General features: G+C 35.8%; 1 protein-coding gene across 6 annotated transcripts; it reads right to left on the reverse strand.

Moving 5' to 3' along the window:
- Nucleotides 1–1939: 1939 nt before the first annotated feature.
- LOC141592082 (uncharacterized) lies at nt 1940–24484 on the reverse strand. 6 transcript variants are annotated; one of them, XM_074412663.1, is made up of 10 exons: nt 23500–23790; nt 23169–23229; nt 22468–22612; nt 22101–22352; nt 20465–21464; nt 19706–19956; nt 19543–19616; nt 18647–18749; nt 18286–18362; nt 1940–2003 (listed from the first exon to the last, which is right to left on the reverse strand). In XM_074412663.1, exons 2-9 carry the CDS (start codon nt 23216–23218, stop codon nt 18330–18332), a joined length of 1908 nt encoding a protein of 635 aa, XP_074268764.1. In that variant the 5' UTR covers nt 23219–23229; nt 23500–23790; the 3' UTR covers nt 1940–2003; nt 18286–18329. The 6 variants fall into 6 exon arrangements, with proteins under 6 accessions (XP_074268764.1, XP_074268767.1, XP_074268763.1 ...); XM_074412666.1 differs by lacking the exon at nt 1940–2003 and having other exon boundaries at nt 17955–18362; nt 22101–22156; nt 22246–22352; nt 23500–23786; XM_074412667.1 differs by lacking the exon at nt 1940–2003 and having other exon boundaries at nt 18083–18362; nt 22101–22156; nt 22246–22357.
- Nucleotides 24485–24781: the final 297 nt, after the last annotated feature.

A 24781-nucleotide genomic window follows, 5' to 3' on the forward strand; every position in this document is an offset into this window, starting at 1 on the left:
TCTCCTTTACATGCAAGACACTTTGTTAATTTATATGTTGTGAATATGGAATTATATTTTGTGAATGTAAAAATTATTTATTGTGAATATGTAACTATATATTTTGTGAATATATGTTAAATTGTGTGAATATGTATATTCTATTAAATGAATATATATCTATATATGATTAGCTCAATATATATGTTTGTTATCCTTACAATCAATTAATTTGTGAATATGTTTGTTACATTGTGCGAATATCTATATTAATTGTGTGAATATGTAAGTTTTATGGTGAGAATATGATTTTTAGTTTACGTGAATATGTCAATTATGTGATGTGAGTATCAAATTAATTTTGCATATATGTAATTTATATGTTGTGAATATGCAATTACATTTTGTGAATGAAAAATTTGTATGTTGTGAGTATAACTATATTTTATGAATATATGTATAATTGTGTGAATTGTACGCTCTTAAAATGAATATATATGAGTGATTCAATAAATATGTTTGTTATTCTTATGAATATGTAATTTGTGAATATGTTTGTGAAATTGCTATGATTATCTATATTAATTTTGTGAGTATCTAAGTTTTATTTTGTGAATATATATAATCTTTTATTTACATGAATATGCTAATTATATAGTGTGAAAATCTCGTCGATATGTCAATTATTTAGTATCTCATTATTATTAATATGTAAATTACGTGAGTAAAATTAAAATAAATACTAAAATATATCAAATGTGAGATCTACTTATAAAGGAACAAACATTAGGAATGATACACTTTTTAATGGTCATGACAAACATATTCATGATTACTATGTAACTAGGAACTTGGAGGGCACAAGTTGACTTTCCTGAAAAATAGGGGTACAAGTGGGATTAGCTAATATCTGAGACGTATAAGTGAGAATTTCCCAATAATTAAACTTCTAATCAATGGTCTTGTTAACATTTTTTTAAATACAAAGTAGATAACAAAACGAAGTAAATATACATTGGAATTTTTTTATGTTGACTTTATTGATTCGGTACTTAAGAGGGGAGGAGAGGGTGAATTAAGTACCCTTTTAAAACTTTAAATGAGCAAACACGCTGATTTCAATTCATTAATCAGTACACAGGCAGTTTGAATAGTTCGGATGACTGTTTAATCGATGACAATCTATTGTACAGGATTCGAATGCAATCGTGAATAAAAAATGAAGTAAATAACGAAATAAAAAGCGATAAATGAACGAGAACACAAGATTTTTTAAGTGGTTCAACCTACTTTCTAAAGGTCTACGACCACTATCTTTCTTATTAATATTTCCCTTATAATCCTACCCGATTACAAATAAAATCCCCACGATCAACTCGATCGTGCAACTCGAGTACAACCTTGTACCCTAATAATCTCTCTCTCACAAAACTGAAAAGTACAACACAATTTTCTCCTTATAAGGTTCACAAGTTAGAGTGATGGAGAACAATAACTTTGAGATGTAAGAACTTGAGCACTCGAAATATGATCAAAAAACACGACTCATAAAGTTTTGCAAAAAACTTTCAAAAATGATAAGTTAAAAACCAGTTTTTGCAAATAATGTTTTAGCACTTGGATGAGATAATTAAAACTGAACTTGAGCCTCTCATTTATAGGGGAAGAGTTGTTATCAATATCTCCTAATAGAAGCACGATAATGAATATATAAAGTGTTCACGGCTTCGGCCCACAGATTTCTGGATAATCCACTACAAAGAGGCATGGCTTTGGATATGTCTTCTAAAGTCCTATTCATTCTCTCTAATACTCCATTTTGTTGCGAAGTTCTACAACGGAGAAGTTGTGCTCAATGCCATATTCTCTTTAGAGATTCATAGGTTATTCCCTCTGAATTGAGCCTTTTTCTTGATAGAAACAATACATAAGTCTTTTCTATTCCCCATGTCTTGAGAACGGTGTTATCACAACAGTTCACTGGACTGACTGACAAGCTTTATCTTCTTCTCTTTCTTCTTCATCTGAATATATACTTAATGATGTTAGATATATCTTTATAACCAAGATGAAGAATACAACATAATAGGTAGTATGCCAAAAGCTTAAGAATATACATACCAACTACCCTTTTATACTGTCCATGATATTTGCTTAACATCAAGATTAAGAGTTGAGAAGTTCTTACCATCCTTACTTGAATTGTGAATAAACTTGAAACATCTTACCAATTCATGTATCACACCTCCACTTTGTAGGCTTTATTTGAAAGGCAAAAAATATCGTCCCATATACACCTTGAGCAAAGAAAGTTATTTTGACAAAGCATGTTTCTCTCACTTACTTTAGCCTGCAAAACAAATTATACTTTGGGTTTGGGCACCCAAATTAATTTGGCTCCCTTTTGATTAGTCACTTGTGCTAATAAGTCCTTTCGAATCCACATTTTCTTGACAATTTTAAAATTTTGTTCCAAGTGACCTAACCGCTTCTTACAAGCATTAAATACATGTTCTTTTTTTCCACAAAATTTATACATGATATATTTAGGTAGCCCCACATACTTACCCTTACGAAAATATCTTTCGTTGAGTTCAGGTCTTTTAAAGCTAACAGTACTAGAGTCGTTCTGTTTTGAATAGTCCAGAGGTATGTTTACTTTTTGTTTTGGGACCCAAACAGTACGATGGCGGATTGTTCTGTTTGAAGTCTGAACAAGAATCATATCCTAATCCAAGCCTCTTAGAGTTCTTAGATTGATTAACCAGAAAGTCAAGAACAGTATTACTTCCTTCCCATTTAGCAGCGATATTTCGAGCATTACTCAAATCGGTTTCAAGATTTCCAATTTTCACAAGTAATTTTTTGTTCTTATCAAGAAGGGCATCATAATCAATCTTAGTATATCAAATCTAGCATGAATATCAGAATATGTGGTTGAACTACTAACATGTATCTGCTTTATCTCATCCAATTCCTTACTTAATCCTTGTATCTTACTAATAAGAGATTCGTTTTCAGCAATAAGTTTAGAATGAACATCGGTCAATTCATTCGTTTAGTCATGTTCTTTGAGATCACATTTTAACATAATATTATTCTTCGCTATACTCTCAATTTCTATTTGCATGGCATTAAGATGCTTATTTTGCTCATAAATAGTGTTCAAAGTCTCATCAAGTAATCTCACAAGTTTATCTTTAGATAAAGACCTAAATTGGGCTTTGAGATGAGAAAGACTTACCTTGTCTTCTGATTCGCTATCGGAAGCATTTGAGTGAGCCATGAGGCTTTTGAAAGAGTCATCATACACCTTACGTTGTGTTCTTAGTTTGTAGATAGATCTGAGACAAAACTTTTCTTCTGATTCTTTAACGGGTTCATCATCTTCTGAATCAGATTCAACCCAAACTTCAGCAATCATTGCACATTTATATTCTTGCTTAGTCTTTTCATGTCTATCCTTAAATCTCTCCTCTTCCCATTTGGGACAGTTTCGAAATTGGTGATCTTGATCACCACATCCAAAACAACTCATTCTAGACTTTGGACATGAAGATGAAACGGATTTTTTGGGTTTATCACCATCGAACTTTCCTTGGTTTTGTTTTCTAATGATTTTTCCAATTCTTGTAGACAACAAGGCAACTTCCTCCTCAAGACCACTTTCATTATCACTTGAGAAGGCGTTTATGGCTAATCCCTTAGCTTTGGGATTCTCATCGGCATTGTTATCGAGGTCAATTTGTGTGTCATGAGAGATACCATCAAAGCTTGGTAAGTGAGAGTGGATAAGTCTTTGGCTTCTTCAATAGTCGTAACCTTGGGTTGCCATCTTTCGATAAGACTTCTTAAAATTTTACGGACAATGTCCTCAGTTTGAAACGTTCGACCAAGATTTGAATGTTGAAAAGCGGGAAGACGTACTCTTTATCGACTCATCCTTTTGCAGTTTGAAAGATTCGTATTGTTGCATTAGGATATCAATACAATGTTTTTTCACTTGCAATGTTCCCTCATGGGATAGGTCAAGGCTATCCCATATTTGTTTTGCCGTTTAACATCCTGCAATATGGCTAGTTTCCTCGGCGTTAATGCCGAATTGCAGGAGTGATATGGCTCTAGAGTTTTTCCCTGCTTGTTTATAATCATCTGAAATTTAGTCCTTTGACCCTTTTACATATTCAACATCATTAGCATCGATGGTTGTAATAACAAGGGGACCGTTTTCGATGATTACCCAACACTCATAATCTGTTCCTTGTATGAAATGCATCATACGATTTTTTCCACCAGCCATAGTCTGTGGCATCGAAGACAGGACATTTGACAATTTTGGAACTCATTGAAAAATGAAAGAAAAACGAATAAACTCAAAAGGATCAAACTCTTTGCGGTAAGGCAATCAAGAGCACGAGGCTCTAATACCAATTGTTGAGTTTATTGATCCGGTACTTAAGAGGGGGAGGAGGTAAATTAAGTACCCTTTTAAAACTTTAAATGAGCAAATTGGGTAATTTAAATTCGTTAATCAAGACACAGGCAGGTTGAACAGTTCTGATGTTTGTTTAATCAATGACAATCTGTTGTACTGGATTCGAATGTAATCGTGAATAAAAGATGAAGTAAATAACGAAATGAAAAGCAGTAAATGAACGAGAACACAAGATTTTTGAAATGGTTTGACCTACTCTCTAAAGGTCTACATCCACTATCTCTCATATTAATATTTCCCTTATAATCCTACCCGATTACAAATAAAATCCCCACGATCAACTCGATCGTGTTACTCGAGTACAACCCCGTACCCCAATAATCCCTCTCTCACAAAACTGAAAAGTACAACACAATTGTCTCCTTATATGGTTCACAAGTTAGAACGATGGAGAACAATAACCCGGGGCGGACTTAGCCATTGGGCTATACAGGCTGTAGCCCAGGGTCTTTTGAGGATAAAAAAAATATAGAAGTTTAAGAGATGAGTAAAATCAATGAGTCTAGTGGTTAGTACTTGATAAACTACCCAGGAATCTTGTGTTCAATTCTAAGTGCAGGCTTTTTTTCCCTTTTTGTTATTCAACACTACCCCGCAAGTATATGCTAGTACTCCACTACTCCTACTATTTATCTTTTCTAGGACATTAAAATTTCATATTCGTTACTTTCTAGTCTACAGATTATTAAACCGTAGTGGTGGTATTATATCCGTAGTTTTATTTAAATGCTACAACTAGGCCCTTTAAGCTTTTCTAATAGGTCGGTTTTGAAAATATTACTCAAAAATAAAATATTTGTCGTTTTGGGTCGGTTTTGAAAAATATTTGTCAAAATGGTGTCCACGTAGGCTCGGGATTTTTGGACCTAAAACACGCCACTACCAACGGCGTGTTTATAATGAGTAGGGAAAGAAACTTCATTAAAATGGATTAAAGCAAACACGCCATTTGGAATGGCGGGTTTCGGAGCGGAAACACGCCACTCCGTATGGCGTGTCTATGTATAATTTTTTTTTTAAAAAAAAGTTTTGTCAGTTGAAGAAAAAAATTGTTGTAAAGACACGCCATTGCTAATGGCGTGTTTCCTTCACAAAAAACGCCATTGGTAGTGGCGTGTTTCAGGTCTAGAAATCCCGAGCCTACGTGGACACCATTTTGATAAATATTTTCAAAACCGACCCAAAACAACAAATATTTTATTTTTGAGCATTATTTCAAAAATGGATTCTTTTCTAATGGTGAAGTTAGACATTTTAAGTTCTTAAATGTATGGTAAATTGTTCTAACGATCGTAAATTATAAGAAACGGTTTTTTTATACACGATAAGAAACTAATTAAAGAAGCATTCTTAAGAATATATGATCGGAAACTAATGTACAAACTAATATTTACCATAATTAATTAAATAATATCCTTGTATAAATTGTCTTTTATATTTGATTAATTGAATTATAAAGTGGCTTTTTGGTGATATATCTGTGAGAAATTAAACAATACGATTGGATTTTGTTTTTGATTAAAGTTGTGTAGCTTGATTAGTACAAATGAAACCTAATGACCTAAATTTACCTGAAAATACTAAAAAATATTATTAAACTAAGAAATATCTCAAATCTCAACTCAACAAAACACTAAGTAAAACAACATAAATTAACTATAATTTATCCAAATCAAATACCCCTAAATGAAGATATTCCAACAAGCTTCCTCTAGTGTCTCCAATTGAATTCTCAATATCTCAAGTAATGGTTTCAAAGGCAAATTGAAAATATACATAAAGTAATTTAACTAGATAGGTAGTTTTTTTTAAAAAAAAATTCTCTAGTGACAATCTAGCCCTACATATAATCAGTTTCTGGCTCCGCCCCTGACAATAACTTAGAGATGTAAGAACTTGAGCACTCGAAATATGATTCAAAAAACACGACTCAAAAGTTTTGCAAAAAAAGACTTTCAAAAATGATAAGTTAAAAACCAGTTTTTGCAAATAACGTTTTAGCACTTGAATGAGATTATTAAAACTAAACTTGAGCCTCTCATTTATAAGAGAAGATGTTGGAGCTTGTGTCCTCCACAAATTAGTGTGATAACATTTGTAAATCTCTTACATGTTCACAAGGGTATACTTCGTATATTTAACCAGTTGATTAACGTTTACCTAATAACGGTTGGCTTGCTAGAAAGTTTGACGTTATTATCATACAGATGGCGGTGATCAACTGGTCCCTAAAGGTCACACCTATAGGACGTATTTGAGAAATGTGGTTATAGAAATATAATTACATTGATGCCCAAAATGACTAAAAAGTTAGTCAATGTGTTGATGAGATAATTATTTAATGAAAATTAAATAATATTAAGTTGAGATTAAATTAATCAATTCGTAAATTAAATATAATAAGTTATATTTAATTAAATATATATAAGGTTAGTTTGACGAATTAATGTTAATTCGTAGTTAAATATAATCAGTTGTATTTAATATCAACAAGTTGAATGTGTCATAGTGGTAATAGTGAGGGTACACATACCAAGAGGTCATGGGTTCAATCCTCACTAGATGACAATTCAACACATATTATATATTTTTGGAAAGACCAAAATAAGGAGAATTTTGCTCCATAATTCGGTCTGATGGCCGAAAATTAGGGAAGTAATTTTCTTTCCTAATTGATTTCGGATTTCGGTCTATATAAAAAGAAAGGTAGAGAATTATTTCTAACCTAATACTTTTTCTGACCTTGCCTCCTCTTTCTCATCACAAAAACACAAAGACAATAAAATTTTACAGAAAATTTTAGATTGATTTCTAGCATAATCAAAGGGTATATCTCAGATCGTCTTGGGTGCAACTAATAGGCGAATATCAATTTTGATATTGTTCTTAGGCCAATTTTGCTAGGACCTAAGGTTAATTCTAAATCCTTTTACTTTTGTTTATGTATTTTATTTTATGACCTTAGATCATCTTTATTAAATCGTTATAATCCTTCATGTTAAAGGGAAGTATACAGATTATTTCCCACAAGTGGTATCAGAGCCAAGGCCACGAATTTTAATTTTGATGATTTTCATAAAAATTGGATGTAAACATATTAGGGTTTCGAAAAAATTCCCCGGTTCGGCCTAAAATTTTTTTTGCCGAAGGGAATTTTTTTTCTCCGTCTGTTTTCAGCGTTTTTTTTTCTTCCTTGTTTGATGATTCATTTACATTTTTATTTCTCATATTGTTGTTTTAATCAGTTAAAATTATCATATGAAGAATTGGTAGTTTTTTGATTTAATGAAGATTAAGTTAAAATTGTAAATGGAATCGTCATGTCGATGAAATAGAAATTTGTTTTTGCTATATAGTTTTTGGCATATACGATTAATCATGTTTTATTAATTCATATGCTAATCATGTTCTAAATAGCAACCATAAACGATTTTCTTCATCGAATTTTGTTTTAGGGCATTTTTGCCGCAAAAAAAAAAGGAGGCATTAGGGTTCTTGATTTAAAATGAGCCGTAAAAAAAAAAATTGTTTTATGTTACTGTTCACCGTGAACAGTTTAATAAAAAAAAAAATTCTGTTTATTTTCTCGGTTTTGAGGAAATACCGAGTATAGGGGCTGTTTAGTTATTTTTTTTTTTTCAGCCGTGAGAAAGAATTATAAATTTTTATTTATTTTCTGTTTTAGCCGAGACATATAAAAAAAAGATTTTGTTTTTGTTTTTTTTGGCCAATATTAATTATACATTACATTTACAATGTATGATTAATTGTTGTGAAACGGTTCACAATTTTAAGATACCTAATTATTTTAAAGTAGTTTAAAATATTGATGGATTAAATTCATATTACAAGTTTAATATGAATTAAGATTGAAATTAATGTGATTAATTGAGGAATTGTCACTTAATTTAATTTAAATAGGTGGTTTGGATAAATTAATCAACATAATTAAGGAATTGTGTCATGTATGTTTAATTTATTTTTAGTTGATGCATTTTATTTTTGTTGAATGAATCGTTGAATGAATTTATTTACGTTTTTTTTTTTTTGCAATTGGTTGTAATTTGTAATACTTAGTGTGGCCTTAGTCAAATTATGTTTTCGTAATGAAGGAAACATGATTTTTTATGTAATTATGAGATCTCGAATCTCCTTTATTTTAGTTTTGGGTTTTGAAATTAGAATGTAATTAATAGGTCAATTATATAATTTTAATTATTGTAATTTCAAAGAAGACTAAAGATGAAGATTCAAGCTCACTCCCGCTACATGGATCAAGATGGAACATCAAGACGAGCTTCTCGGGTCCAAGGATGGATTCCAAACTTGTATTTATTGTTCAATTTGATAGGATAGGCCACACTAGGACCTTTACTGTTTTTTTTTACGTTTTTTCATTTTATTGCTTTTCATTCATATGCTAGTAATTGCATCATATTCCGCCTAAAACCAAACCACCTACTACTAAAATGCATGAAAATTGACTCATATAGTTGTATGTTAGTTTTCATGAACATGCGATGTCCTTTGTCTATAAGCCATCACTTTAGTTTAAATCATTCTCGCATGCTAAATTATAGTTCACTTAAAATGAATTAAAAATAGTTGATGGGATCTTCCTCTAAAACGGAAATTGAGATTAGTCTTTATAAGGGCAAACATCTATGAGTCCCTTCTTCGTCGGTAGGCCTAATATGACCCCTTCTACGTTGGGTAAGTAGTTGTGTTGACTTAGTTTACCTCAACATCATAGTCCGAAGAGAGTCTCGTGATTATGATGGACTAAAGATAGAATTTACAGAAATTTATCGACCAGGAATTCTAACGGTAGAATTAGCTAACAGGTTAGCTTATCAATTTACAGAGAATTGAGTCTTGGGGTCATTTTTATAATTCTTGAGGAAGGTCAATTGTATAAATGTTTTTTTGAGTCTTCGCGTTATGACATTAGTTCATTAAGACTTAAAATAAAAACGATGCATGCTTATTATTTTATTCTTCTTTCGCAGTGTAGAACACGCTTATTATCAATAATACTGTTACAACAAATGGCTGGAAATAACGCAATCTCAATGCCTAGTGCCACACTAGATCGTTCATCCTGGTTAAAAGTATTCATGGACCAAATGAATCAGTCCACGCGACTGAAGAATGATGGGTCCAACTTTGGACCGGGAGGCGGCACTACGGAATGTCGCCATTGCGACGGTAAGCTCGGGTATTTAATCGAGCCAATACCGGTCAACCAGGCCCAAATGCAGGAGCCAACGAGTCACTCGCTTATAGTGATTTCGTTATGGAAGCGGGTGCGATAAAGAACGTACTCATCTTTGCAATGAAAACCAATTTGCAGAGACGCTTCATTGCCCAAGGTGCAAACAAGATTTTCACCACGCTCACTAATGAGTTCTCAAAGGCACCGAGAAACATCACATATGAGCATACCTGTCGCTTCTTTGATGCGAAACTCCAGAAGGGCCAACGGTTAGCCCACACATTCTTCACATGATTGAGAATGTCGAGAAACTCGAAGTCACCGAATTGTAGAATCGGTGAGAGCATTGTCATTGACCGAATGCTTCATTCTCTTCACGATGGTTTTGCCCTTTTCAGGGCGAACTACTACATGAATGACTTGAAAAAGAGTCCTCATGAGCTACACTCCTTTCTCGTACAGACCGAGAAGGATATGAAATTGAGTGGGAGCATGAAGCAGGATGTTCTCACGATTCACAACAAGAGTAAAGGTAAGGGCAAGGCTCATGGCGACCTAGCTGTAGGTAAGCCAAAGTTTAAGAAGCCAGGAAACGGTAAGAGTGCGCCTGGTGAGACTAGTGGCTCACAGGGCAATACAAAGAGCAAGGGCGGTGACATAGAGTGCCACCATTGTCACAAGACTGGACATTGGAGGAGGAACTGTCCCGTCTACCGTGAGGACATCAAGGCAGGCCGCGTCGCTCCTGTTGGTATGTCATCTTATATTCATATGATTGAGATTAACCATGCAAGTTTCGGAACTTGGGTACTAGATACTGGTTGTGGTTCTCATCTGTGTAATCATTTGCAGGGCCTAAAGAACATCATACCTCTCGAAAAAGGTGATGTGGGCATGCGAGTCGGAAATGGAGCATAAGTTTCTTCTGTCTCGAAGGGAACATATGTAATCCAACTCCCTAGTGGTTTTGAGTTATTTTTAAATAACTGTTACTATGTACCCAGTTTGTCTAAGAACATTATTTCTGTTTCCGTACTTGCTAAAGACGGTTTTGCATTTTCAATAAAGGATAATAGTTGTATTTTCTCTTTCAATGAAATGATATATGGCAAAGCAGTTTCCATGAATGGAATTTACATCTTAGATCAAACCACGGAAGTATTACACATGAATAATAAGAAATTAAAGGTTGGTGACAAAGATCAAACCTATCCATGGCATTGTCGAATGGGACACATAAATGAGAAAAGCATAAAGAAACTCGTCGATAATGAGACTATTCCCACATTCGATTTTTCTACATATGGCACGTGTGAATCATGTCTCATTGGCAAAATGACTCGAATTTCCTTCAAAGGTGTTGGAATGCGCGCTAGTGACCTATTAGAACTCATACATACTGATGTTTGTGGACCTATGTCAATTACCGCTAGAGATGGCTATAGATATTTTATCACTTTGACGAACGATTTGAGTAGATACGGATATGTCTACTTAATGAAGCATAAAAGTGAGTCTTTTGAGAAATTCAAGGAATACCAGAACAGGGTTGAGAACCAACTGGGAGAAAGGTTAAAGCACTCTGTTCAGATCGGGGTGGCGAACATCTTTCAAATGAGTTTGATCAACACCTTAAAGACTGTGGAATCGTTCTACAGTTAACTCCACATGGAACACCTCAATTAAATGGTGTGTCCGAACGGAGAAATCGAACCTTACTTGATATGGTTCGATCCATGATGAGTCACACGGTAGTGCCTGATTCATTATGGGGTTTTGCTCTTTTGTCAGCTGCTCTTATACTTAACCGAAGTCCGACTAAAGTTGTCGACAAGACTCCATATGAAATGTGGAAGGGAACGGTCCCTAACTTGTCCTTTATTCGGGTTTGGGGCTACGAGGCTTATGTCAAGTGGAGACACGAGGATAAGCTCGGCCCGCGATCGGTCAAGACATACTTTATAGGTTATCCAAAAGGAACATTTGGTCATTACTTCTATTCGCCTACCGAACATCGAGTTTTTGTTGCGGCTAGTGCGACGTTCTTAGAGAAAGAATTTCTCGAGAACAAGACGAGTAATAGAACCTTCGAGTCGCTTCGGAGATTCGGAACCAACAACCGAGGAACGGATGGAGGAAGTTGTTCCTCCAACTGATGATACGGTTAATATTCCTGAGGAACCTAGGAGGTCGGGTAGAGTCTCTCATCCTCCGGACAGATACATTGGTATGGTCGAGGAGAATAATGTTTTATTCCTAGAGAGTAATGAACCCGCTACCTATAAAAGTGCTATGGCCTGTTCCGACTCAAAGCTATGGCTCGAAGCCATGTAATCCAAGATGGACTCTATGTATGAGAATGACGTATGGGATCTTGTTGATTTACCTAATAAGGTAAAACCTCTACAGTGCAAATGGCTTTATAAAATAAAGCGTTCTGTAGACGCGCAACCAGATACCTATAAGTTACGACTAGTGGTAAAAGGTTTCACTCAAGTGCACGGATTGCATTATGATGAGATTTTTGCACCTGTAGTCATGCTACGTTCCATTCGGATAATCTTAGCGATTGCCGCTTTTCATGATTATGAAATTTGGCAAATGGATGTGAAAACCGCCTTCTTAAACGGTTATTTGGAGGAAGAGTTGTACATGGTGCAACCCGAAGGTTTCATAGATCATGAACATCCTAAGAAAGTATGCAAGCTTAAGCGCTCCATTTATGGACTTAAGCAAGCTTCTCGGAGTTGGAATCATCGTTTCGACCAGGTGATAAAAGAGTATGGTTTCACTCGATCGGTCGAAGAACCATGCTTATATATCAAGTCGAGTGGGAGCAAGATTGTATTCTTGATATTGTATGTCGATGACATACTCCTGATTGGGAATGACATTCCTCTCCTATCTTCGGTTAAAGAATGGTTGAAAAACCATTTCCAGATGAAAGATCTGGGTGAGACACAGCGCATTTTGGGAATCCGTATCTACCGAGATAGATCACGACGGACGTTATCACTTAGTCAGGAGTCTTATTTGGATAAGATTCTTGAGAAGTTCAGCATGACCAACTCCAAGAAAGGGAACCTTCCAATGACGTCTGAGATGAAGTTGAGCAAGTCTCAGTCACCCACGACGCCTGAAAGGATTGAGCGCATGAGTCGTGTTCCTTATGCATCAGCAATAGGATCAATCATGTATGTCATGATATGCACACGTCCAGACGTGGCATATGCATTGAGTATGACGAGTCGGTACCAAAAGAATCCAGGTGAAACACACTGGATAGCTGTTAAAAATATCCTCAAGTATCTACGGAGGACTAAGGATGGGGTATTGACTTATGGAGGCGATACTAAGCTATGCACAATCGGTTACGCAGATGCTAGCTTCCAAACGGATCGAGATGATTCAAAATCTCAGTCCGGGTTCGTCTTCACTCTTAATGGTGTTGCGGTCAGCTGGAAGAGTTCCAAACAGAGTGTTGTAACTGATTCTACTACTGAATCCGTGTACTATGCCGCTTCGGAAGCAGCTAAGGAAGCGATATGGATGCGTCAATTCTTACAAGGACTTACGATAGTTCCTAGTTCGAATGACCCGATCACCATCTATTGTGACAATAGAGGTGCCATCTTCCAGGCTAAGGAGCCTAAGTCTAGCAACAAATCTAGACATGTACATCGGAAAGCTCACCTGATCCGTGATTACGTGGAGCAAGAAGAGATAATGATTGACAAGATTGCGACGGATGATAACATCGCGGACTCTCTCACTAAACCGTTGAATTTTGATAAGCATGAAGGGCATGTTAATTCCATGGGAATTAAACATGTTCCTAAGTTGTAGTACTTGATTATGGATTTGATACATTATCTTTTTCATATATTATTTACAACTTCATCGTATTATATATAATATTTTGTTTTTCATGTGGATTGTACTGACAACATTGAACGCCACAAAGTGAACTGAATTACATTATATTTGTTTAGGTCCGTAATCGCCAATGTGAGTGATAACTCGGCTATTATATTGTGCGATCGATTGATGGTGGGTTCAACGAGCCATAAGTTAAACGGTTGACTAATCGATCACAGATACGAGATTATGACGATACCTCGTAGGACAATTTTTTTATTTGTGACAACGTAATGGAGTCCTAAATGTTTTATAACATTTGGTGCCAGGTCGTGGATAGGACAACCATTGTGTACCTAGAGTCGATTCTTTTGACTATCAATTGTCTCTTGAGATTAAGGCAGTCTTTGGGTGACTTTGGTTTCTTTCTCACGGTCTCACCGTGAATCGGGGCTAAGTAGATTTTTTACGGGTCATTTCATACGTGCTTACGTCTGCAGGATTCGAGTTGAGGAAAATATCCATCCCTTATCAGGTATAGTTATTTCTCAGGGCCACTCGAGGAGTTGTAACTGAAATGCATGGCCATGCTCGAATGTTGATTCGTTTATCAGTTAAGTTACTCTCTAGTCGGGAAAACCACTCTTGATACTGATCGCTTGTAAAATACGACCTTTGTGAATTCGGATTTGCAAACTGTTTTACATTGAGTGGGAGAAATTTTAAAGGATATGAGAATCGGTTATCGCACATACACTTGTGAGGACAAGTGGGAGTTTGTTGGAGCTTGTGTCCTCCACAAATTAGTGTGATAACATTTGTAAATCTCTTACAGGTTCACAAGGGTATACTTCGTATATTTAATCAGTTGATTAACGTTTACCTAATAACGGTTGGCTTGCTAGAAAGTTTGACGTTATTATCATACAGATGGCGGTGATCAACTGGTCCCTAAAGGTCACACTTATAGGACGTATTTGAGAAATGTGGTTATAGAAATATAATTACATTGATGCCCAAAATGACTAAAAAGTTAGTCAATGTGTTGATGAGATAATTATTTAATGAAAATTAAATAATATTAAGTTGAGACGAATTAACTGTCAATTCGTAAATTAAATATAATAAGTTATATTTAATTAAATATATATAAGGTTAGTTTGGACGAATTAATCTGTTAATTCGTAGTTAAATATAATCAGTTGTATTTAATATCAACAAGTTGAATGTGTCATAGTGGTAATAGTGAGGGTACACATACCAAGAGGTCATGGGTTCAATCCTCACTAGATGACAATTCAACACATATTATATATTTTTGGAAAGACCAAAATAAGGAGAATTTTGCTCCATAATTGGTCGATGGCGTAAAAATTAGGGAAGTAATTTTCTTTCCTAATTGATTTCGGATTTCGGTCTATATAAAAAGAAAGGTAGAGAATTATTTCTAACCTAATACTTTTTCTGACCTTGCCTCCTCTTTCTCATCACAAAAACACAAAGACAATAAAATTTTACAGAAAATTTTAGATTGATTTCTAGCATAATCAAAGGGTATATCTCAGATCGTCTTGGGTGCAACTAATAGGCGAATATCAATTTTGATATTGTTCTTAGGCCAATTTTGCTAGGACCTAAGGTTAATTCTAAATCCTTTTACTTTTGTTTATGTATTTTATTTTATGACCTTAGATCATCTTTATTAAATCGTTATAATCCTTCATGTTAAAGGGAAGTATACAGATTATTTCCCACAGAAGAGTTGTTAGCAATATCTCCTAAAAATAAGGCAAGTAAATATTCAAAAACAATATCTTTGAATTATTCTTTTTGCCAAAAATATTTTATTCGAAAATCTCATTGGAAGTTTAGAAAAATATCCAAGCCGTGTTTTCATGAAACGATCTGAACTGAACAGTCTTATAAACTGTTCAGAACAGATACATTGAGTTAAGCTCAGATTCTCCACCTTTACATGCTAGACTTTAAGGACTAAGACTCGAACAATGCTTAAGCTTCTTCAATAAATAATTTCCGTCATTGCAAACCTATCAAATTTCATGTCTAACCAACACGCATTTGTCAAAAGGGAAAGAAATGATTAAGGACTTGTCATCATCAACATATATGGTTCAACATTTTATAATCTAAGTTTTGAACTAAGCCTAATTTTAAGATCGGTTTGATCAAGATAAATCAATTCCAAGTTCCAAGAGACGGAGGAAATAAAAAATCTCTCTCTAACTTTTTCTCCTCCTTCTCTGATCTCTAAAAAACAAAAAACCCTAAATTAAATCTTGATCCGCCACCTCCTCTTCCTAGTCACTACCTCCCTTTTCTCTCCCTACCATTTCGCCGGAGATGGGTTCATCCCTTGGCCTATCTCCGACGATTAGTCACTTCGCCTCCCTTTTTCTCGCCTTGCTGATCTGATTTCATCCCTTTTCTTTTGCTTCATCTGGCGCGGCTCGGCTCATCTCGACTGTCCGTTTGGCTAAGACGGTTGCTTACTTCTTTGATCCACAAGCCGTCACGTGCCTCGTTTCTCCGTCCTGTCTGCGCCGGACTTGCATGCAATCCTGGCCAGGGTGTGTTCCCCTTCCCCTCGCCCCTTCCCCCACCCCTGGTAAGGCTCTTTGTCCCTGTTCTATGTCGATGGGTATAACTCATCTTGCTTGTTTTGTGGGGTTGTTTTATGGTTTTGGGTCTGGCCGATTTGGTGTCCCTCTCCCCTCGCCCCTTCCCCCCACCTATCGGCCTTATCTGTGCGTCTGTCGGGCCAGGTTTCTGTGTTGGGACATTGTTGGTCTTGTTGCATGTAAGTTCCGGGCCTCAGAGGACTTCTTTTGGATTTGTGGTTGGCTTTGGTTCGTTTTTGTGTGTCTCCCGGGCCTTTTCGTTTGTCTTGATGTGGCTGACGGAGTCGTCATTCTGTTCATCTGGAATGATCTCTTGGACGGTGGGGGTTTTTTCAGTTTAAGAAGTGACGTGGCAGGTTCGAGTTCGGGTTCGATAGTGGTGTTGGTTGGTTTGGATGCGGTGGTCTCCACTTCAATCTTCTTATGTTGTTTAATCTTTGTTTTTTTTGTCTTTCAGTATTCCAAATAATTTTAACCTCCTATCGGCTAAGGGTGTCCTGTCCCTTATACATTGGGGTGGTTGTTCGTCACATAATTATCTCATTTTGGCTAAGGGTGTCATGTCCTTTAATCATTGGGGCGATTGGTCGTCGGGTTATTAAGGGGTTAATAATGACGAAGGTAATATTGCATCCGGTTTGTGTTGTTTCCATCTCCTTCCGGCTTGATGAGATGGTTTTGGTTATGGGTCTGTGCAAGTTGATTTCTACATCGTTAGATATTTTCTTACTCGCTTTTCTAGGCTATGAGTTTCTTGTCCGTAGGGATTGTTTTCCAAAGTGTAGGAGTCTTCTCTCCTCTGGAGGTAGATTTTGGTCTACTTTCCGCCTTTTCTTTCTACGTCCTAGTGGCGTAAGTGCACTTTGCGTTTTCTCGATGGTTCAAGGGCCTCGTTGGTCTCTTGATGTTGTTTACCATAGCCAAGGGGATGAATCTCCGAGACACATTTTTGTGTCTTGTTGCAGGTATTTCTTCGAAGCTTCATCAATTAAGATGAGAAGAGATATGCTCGTTCTTTTGGCCGGCTCTAATCGTCCCTACAAGACTGATGTGGATGTTGAAGTAGATTTCTGGGTGCAGCCAGACGTTCACCATCAACACATTGTGCTTAGCCGATGCAATTGCTTAGTTGTAGACTCGTAGTTGTTTATGTTATTACTAAAATAAGTGCATTTGGCCATATGAGTCAAATGTCAACTATATAAAAATCTTTTTTTACAGCTACCAAAAAAAAAAACATTTTATTATCTTTAACATATGTTTGATTGGTTTCATTAAGTATTCATACGTGCATTAAACACTTTGAAAATGGCTCACATATATATTTCTAACAAAATTAAATTATATTCAAAAATTAAATATCATTTTCAAATACCTAACTTAACTCATTTACCTTCACATAGTCACACTTCTCTTATTTTTAGAGTTTCCTTCTGATTTGTGTGATATTGGCCAGGCCTTTTCCCTCCAATTTACTTCAATTTTAAATGGTTGATGCAGCTATAATAAAATCATTGGAAATCTGGTACTTTGTAATTGATTTTTACTCTGTAATCTTTTACTCAACATGTTACTTGAGTTATTGCATATTAAATCCATTCAAGGTCACAATTTATAAATAAAAAAAAAAAAAAAAAAAAAAGTTCCGTCCCCAACGTTGCGTCTCTAGGACAACACTACCACTTGCTGTTCTGTAGTAAATCCCACGAATCATAGGCGGAACCATGATTTAAACTCGGCAGGGACGAACGGGTAATGAAATAAGGGAGACTCGAAGAAAGTTCGAAAATTTTAACTAAAAACTTTGAAATTTTCATCCTCTAATGGGAGTGACCACCCCTAGCTCCACTGAATCTATTTTGCTTTATAGTTTCCACATGACCTACTAGATTTTCGTTTAGTAACAAAAAATATTCTATTTACAAAATTTTTGGTGTTGGCATATATAATCGTTGAGAGAGCCATATTTCTTCCTTCAATTCTATACATGCAACGGCTCTTCACGAAACCAGATTTACAGAGGAAAAAATGAAAAACGGAAAATATACCCAAACCTTTAGCCATATATGTACACCATATATACAGTTGAAAAAAAATACCTAGCCGTATAGCTGATTGCTTGCGCTTCGATTGAATTTTGCATTCAGTCAACATGTACGTGATCTTCAGAACTTTGCTGCAGGGAAAGAAAAAAAATAATGTTATTTGAGAAAATTCCCAATTATCCATTTAAGCAGTATAAATTTAGTAAACTGAAACATGAAAAATATGTTGGTTTTTGAAGTCGCCCTGCAGGGGAGTAGTACTCCTGCAGTTATGCTGTTATGCATAAGAGCTGACTTTTAAGGCTCTCCTAGTTTTTACTGTTCTGAGACATAAGAAGTTGTATGACTAAACATGTAGTTGAACATGTAAAATCATGATTTTACATTAAGTTGGAATTCTGTACGGAGAATTTACCTTCTTACAGAAATCTTCTGCAACTTCTCCCTGAGAACTAGCTAACCTTGGCAATGAGAGACGGAACAGGCGTCTGATGTACTCTCTGAGGTGATTCGATATGCTGCATTACAAGCGAGTGACAGTAACACTGTTATTAACTCAGTGATGAATTGTATTCCCTCCGTCCCGGTCATTTGTTGTCATTTGGTTTTGGCACAAAGACCAAGAAAAGAGGGCCAATTAGTAAATGACAAGTGGAATAAATTGAGTGTGAATGATCAAATTACTCATCAAATTCATTCTTAAAATAGAAAGGACAACAAATGACTGAGACACCCAAAAATGGAAAAGGACAACAAATGACCGGGACAGAGGGAGTAATTGCTTAATTATTTAATTTGTTCCGTTGTAAGAACAGTGAAACGATTTGTGCTTCTGATAGTGAATCAGACAATCAGGCGCATGAAAATAGGATCATCTCATATACTATGTTTTTTGTGAATGAAAATTAGGAACTGTCGGAGCAATTTGTATTATGAGTCATAAGAAAACAACACTACTGTCCCTTACCGTAATGTTGTTAGTGTAAATGGCGCCGTAATAATGGAAACACCAAAAAGGCTATTTGGGAAGTTGTCAAAGTTGTTTAGTTACATACAAGACGACGGAATTCCTATATATAGAGTGGGAGCTAGGTAAGTAAGTTCCTCTATTCCCGGGATGAGGGACTTCCCACAAAATTCCAACCACAGCCAACATATCAAAAGTTGGGTCAACCAAGCAACCAAAATTTCTCGTGTTCGCATATGTCGGACAAAAGACCACTAAAATAAAAAGCCCAAGCAACTAGGGACAATGAAGTCATTTGACCGAGGAAGGTGTATCAAGCATATCAATGACGAGAAAGAACAAACCTGAGTCTATGCCGGTTGCATGTATTTAAGAATGCAATTAATCCATACAAAATACTCTTGAGAGAACGAAACACCTGCAAGGATGACTCTTAGATAGTTAGATCTACAAAATCAAATAAAATTATAGCCAGCAAAACATATTTATTGGCAACTGATAAGCTACCTTTGAAAACAAATCCTTCCATAGAGAGTTCCACATGGAGACTTCTGTTGTGTTGGCTTTAGCTTTAGATACGCGGGAAGCTAATTGACTAACTTCTGATACTCTATTTACAATGACCATCACTACTCCTTGAAGGACCTCGTATACTTCACTAGAGATTGAAACTGCATGATCTGCCAGTCCAGAACAGACTCGTAGCGGAATGCGACAGAGCGCCCACAGGGAAGCAAAAACAGGGCTAAAGAATCCAACTGTATCACAAAAGAAATCCAAAATGAGGAGAATAGAATAAGTGGGATGCCTTGGATGAAAACTATAGGAAAATTTTCACTTTGGTGCTTGTCCACCGAATTTCACCAAGTTTGGGACCTAAGATTTGAGAAATTTTCCAATTCTGTGACCCAAGATTTTGTTTGTTTTCCATATAAAATAGTCAAAATTTATCTAAATTAATGAAGACCATAATGAAGTGCAAAAACTATTTTACATAAATATTAATGTGAATTTGCACATACTTTTATCAGAAACTATTTAATTATACTTCACAAGTATTTCTGATTTGGATGAAATACTGGTTAAACTACTCTTTAGGTCACCAAAGTGTCAAATAACAAAAAGCTCAAGTCAGTAAAGTGAAATATGCGAGACCTCATGTTGCCAAAGTGATTTTTTCTCGAAAACTAAAGATAGGCAGATAGCTATAGTTCTATAAAGAAGATTTGATAAAACAACACATAATTTTGATGCAAGGCATCATACCTATTGATGCTATGTAGGAGTACAGAAGCTGAAATGGAGAGAATATCAGCTCAAATAGGTCAACAACCAGGGAGTATACATAGATCAACGCAAATGACACTGCATTGTAGATGTCTAACCCCGCTTCACAGAAAAGAAGCCACACAGGTGAAGTAAGCTCGGCTAGGTCCTGAAGTGGTTCCATCAATGGTTTCGTCAGTATCAGTAGCACCAACTTTATGACCCGGCCAATTTTGAGAGACCACCTCATTGCTTTCTCAAAGTTCTGAAGAAATAACATTGTGCCCAGATATCTAACTCTTGAAACCATATCCCAGGTGTCAATCCAGTTGATAAGGGGCCCACAAATATGAGAAGCGGTGGCCTTCAATAGTGGAACATTCTTATAGAGATCATAAAACCCAATCATGCAGGTGATAAGAGAGATTAAAACATATAGGGTTCGGACTAGAGGTCGCATCCAAGGACGGTAAACTCTGCAGAATAAAGGGTATGATTGAAGGAAAATAACCCAAGAAGGTAGGCCCGACTCGAGCAAAGTTAATAGCCTTGCTTCAGATGTGATTATGTTTTTGAACGTAAATGGGAGATCTCGATTGTCAAAGTAGAATTTGAGTAGAGTATCCTTGTATTGAAAAGATTCAATATCTGTATTTTGCTGTTTAGGTGTCTTGTGATCATTCGGGTCTTCTGGAAGCAGATTCTTACAGTGTGTGTCATTGCCATCATGGATGCATTCTTTGACATCAAGAAATTCATCATTCGGTAAAACCCTGTTTTGTTTTCTGTCATCAAAGAGAAGCTCTTTGAAAGGCTTTCTTATTTTTCGTGGAGAATGTGATGGAACTTTATCGTCGAGGAACATTAGACATTCCCACAATGACTTGACCTCTGATGGGTTTCCGGAGAACCATGATTGGATGGAATGAGTGGCTTGGTCAATGCTATGGAAATCCCACTTTCTCATAGATTTTACTTCAAATGCCATTGAAGTATCACTCTGACACCAAACATGATTAGATTAATCAGTTCACCAACATGTAGTTGTAAGTCCATAATTAGGAGACAACACACAGTTGTAGAACAAAAACTCAAAAAGTTACTCTTTCAATCCATCAATAAACTTCCTGATTTGTTTCGCATAATGAAGAAATGAAGTAGGATACGAGCATGTATGAAAATGCAAGTTGATGGAAGATGTGACTTGTGAGTTCAAAAACCAAATTGGCCGCACAGCTACAGAAAAGGAAAGATACCAAGTGGGAAGTTCATATATGGGCACCTCAAATGAAATCCTGAAGTTTATGCATTTCGGAACACATTTATATCACAACAACGATCAATTAGCCTTAAAGGAGGGGCAAATAATCTAATACATAGATAGATCACTATTATAAGTCTCCGCCCCACAAGACCGCAACAAACTGACAAATGCACATTGTCATTTTTAGAACTTCCAATTTCAAATACTATTTTTTCTTTCTAAAAACTGATAAATACATCCTTATAAGCTGTATCCTATAAATGTTCCCATGATGCCTCCATTTCCTTATTGGATACTACCACACGCAAAGTATAGAAATTACTGTACTAGTTTGTAACATGACAGCAAAATGTTGAAGGAGTTGAAGAGTACCTGAAGCTCATTGTAGTAATTGATGCCACGGACTTCCTTCCAGTAAACCTCAAACACTATGAAGCCATGTAAAGCTAAATGTAAATCAACCAAAGAGAAAAAAGCCGTTGCTCTCCACCTTTGAGAATTGACAAGAGACACCCACCTATACAATTTCTTCCTCTCATCGTTGGAGGATATCGAGTTATCTCTAAATCGTGCACTCAAACGCCTCTCCAAAGCCTTAGTGTTTTTGAAGGGCGATGTTCTGTACTGCACTAATGCAAAAAAAAAAAAAAAAAGAAAAAGAAAAAGAAAAAAAAACAAGATGATTAACATAAAACTTCAATAAACACTCTTTGAAATCTTTTCTTAAGATAATAATGACCTTAGTGGCAAAGAGCTCCTTCAAGTGGGTGGATCTCGAGTGGTTATTGTTCATCCGCCAAGAATGGTTATCAATCAGGATGAGGAACTTATGACTACTTTGAGAAAAAAAGAGGTAAGCTTGTGACAGATAAGATTGTACATCCCTGCCAAACAAATTTAGAATATTAACAGCAATCGACACACCATAGTCCCTAATCCTATCAATTATTATGGAATCGGCCACTTGCAGTGGTAGAGCTAGTGGACTAGCAGGGATAGTTGCTCCCCAACCCCAAACAATAGAAAATTTTCGATTTTTTTCTAGTATACCTTATTCCATTAGTACTTCACCCCCTAACGAAAAATCCTGGCTCCGCCACTGATTCTTACAGGCAAGCGCCAAAGAGATGATTTTCGAAAGACCAAAATGAATGGTATTGAAAAAGTTATTACTAAGTTGGATGATGCAATTTAATTGGGGTGTCTAGACTGTCTACCTTAAGATTGACAATTTATATGAAACAACACAAATACAAAAACTAGTTGCTTTTAATGAATCAAAATCCAATTGAATTAGATGGATGAGTTTAATCATAACTAAAACTAACAACACTTGCCAATTTGCAAGGAACTTACAAATAATGATCAAATTTACAAGGAAAATATTTGAATTTCTGAAAATACATAGAATGATCTATCAAATTGAAAATTAAAACTTACCCAATTTGAAGACTTGTCAAGGGATAGAGATTAGTTACATCAAACTCCATTTCCTATCTTTCTGAAAACATCAAATAACTAAAATCAGGCGAAACAATAAAAATATAGTTTCGTGTCTCAATCATATGTTTACCTTTGATTAAAATACATTTCACGAAGATTAAAACAAGTAAACAAATAACTGAGATGGAAAAAGTAACAATTTGAACCCATTTGCCCAGATAACTTCAAAATTCAATAATCAGAATAAAGTTAACAACTTTTTCCCAAATTAAAGAACCAACATAAAGCTAATTAAATTAATATTGTGCTAAATTTCAATTAATTTAACCTGTAGGCTGTAAAGCTGCAACAATCTTGAAACCCTTAATTGCTTTTGATCAAAAGAGGGTTAATTAATGTTTACTTAACTTGATCTCAAAAAAATCAAGGCAAAATCAGGGATAAAATTAAAATGAAAAATTTGGAGATATAAAAGATGATGATGAAGAAAATTGGGTTGGTTTAAGGTAATTGGATTATAAAATGAATTTGTCAACGGAAATTTGATTAAAAAAATAAATTCGAGGGAGTTGGCTCCTTCCCTATTTTCTTAATTCAAATTATTCGAATAGCAGTAGGTAGTTTTATATTATTTTTTGGATAATATTATAAGCTGCAACTTTTCCACTAGTATTAAGTTTAATTTTGGCGCGCCTTCATTTGATTTATTCTTCAAACTTGTGTTGTTTTGTCATTCATCTCACGTAATCAAATTTATGACTTCGGCTTCAGTCAAAATTTCGATGATTTTTTTTAGGAGTAATCCTATTTGGTTTAGTACGGATTCGAGGCGAGTAGAATTACAAAGTTAGTAAATCTGTTATTTATGAGTTTTGATATTGCCACATGCCACATTCTCTAAGTACTCAAACAGTTTCAACTTTTAAATTAAGATTAGCTCAAGTTTTGTGGTCGAGCTCGGAATCAACTCAAAAATGGTTGATCTAATTTACAAAGATAGCTCAGTCTAAAATGTCCAAATTGATTGAGACTTGGGAAGTTAGGTCTCCTTCGTGTTAGCTCTATCCGTCCTATATTCATGCATCACGACTCACGAGGAACCATTGAAGCAGGTTTAATTGCAGTCCGGATCACCTGTCCCAACAATTTGTCCCACTCCCTGTCCCATCCACCAAAAATTGACATGTGGCAAAAATTAAAACAAAAATTAAAAGGTCACGTGCATCTCTTCACTCACCAAACCACCGAGCTTCCTCTACCACGCACAAACCGGAAGCGGCGACGGCATCAATTCCAAATCCGACAACCTGTTGGCAGCTGCTCCTTCTCTTTCGTCACTCCTTCATAACACCCACCACCGACAGCTACTCCTTCATTCATCACTCACGACCAGAATAAATTGTGCTCCTTGTGTTCTTGGTGGTTCGACCACCATAGCAGCGGCACCGCTACTCGCTAACATTCGAAGCAGCTCCGTCGCAACCAAGTTCGGCCCAAGCACCACAAGTGATGCTCCTCTGACTCCAACTCGACAATAGCACAATCGCCCAGATGCAACTCCGTTCAACCACCAGCAGTTTGCGCCTCCCCTGCGCCTATCACTTGCTTCC

Source organism: Silene latifolia, chromosome 7 (assembly GCF_048544455.1).
Source record: "Silene latifolia isolate original U9 population chromosome 7, ASM4854445v1, whole genome shotgun sequence".
In the NCBI taxonomy this organism is placed as follows: Eukaryota; Viridiplantae; Streptophyta; class Magnoliopsida; order Caryophyllales; family Caryophyllaceae; genus Silene; species Silene latifolia.

What these genes read in the sequence shown, in the direction of transcription:
- LOC141592082 (XM_074412663.1), bottom strand. Translation starts at nt 23,218, where the DNA reads ATGGAGTTTGATGTAACTAATCTCTATCCCTTGACAAGTCTTCAAATT. An exon ending in ATTACTACAATGAGCTTCAG is followed by an intron (nt 21,465 to 22,100) that starts GTACTCTTCAAC and finishes GTTTGGTGTCAG; the next exon opens with AGTGATACTTCAATGGCATT. An exon ending in GGAAGGATTTGTTTTCAAAG is followed by an intron (nt 19,617 to 19,705) that starts GTAGCTTATCAG and finishes TCATCCTTGCAG; the next exon opens with GTGTTTCGTTCTCTCAAGAG.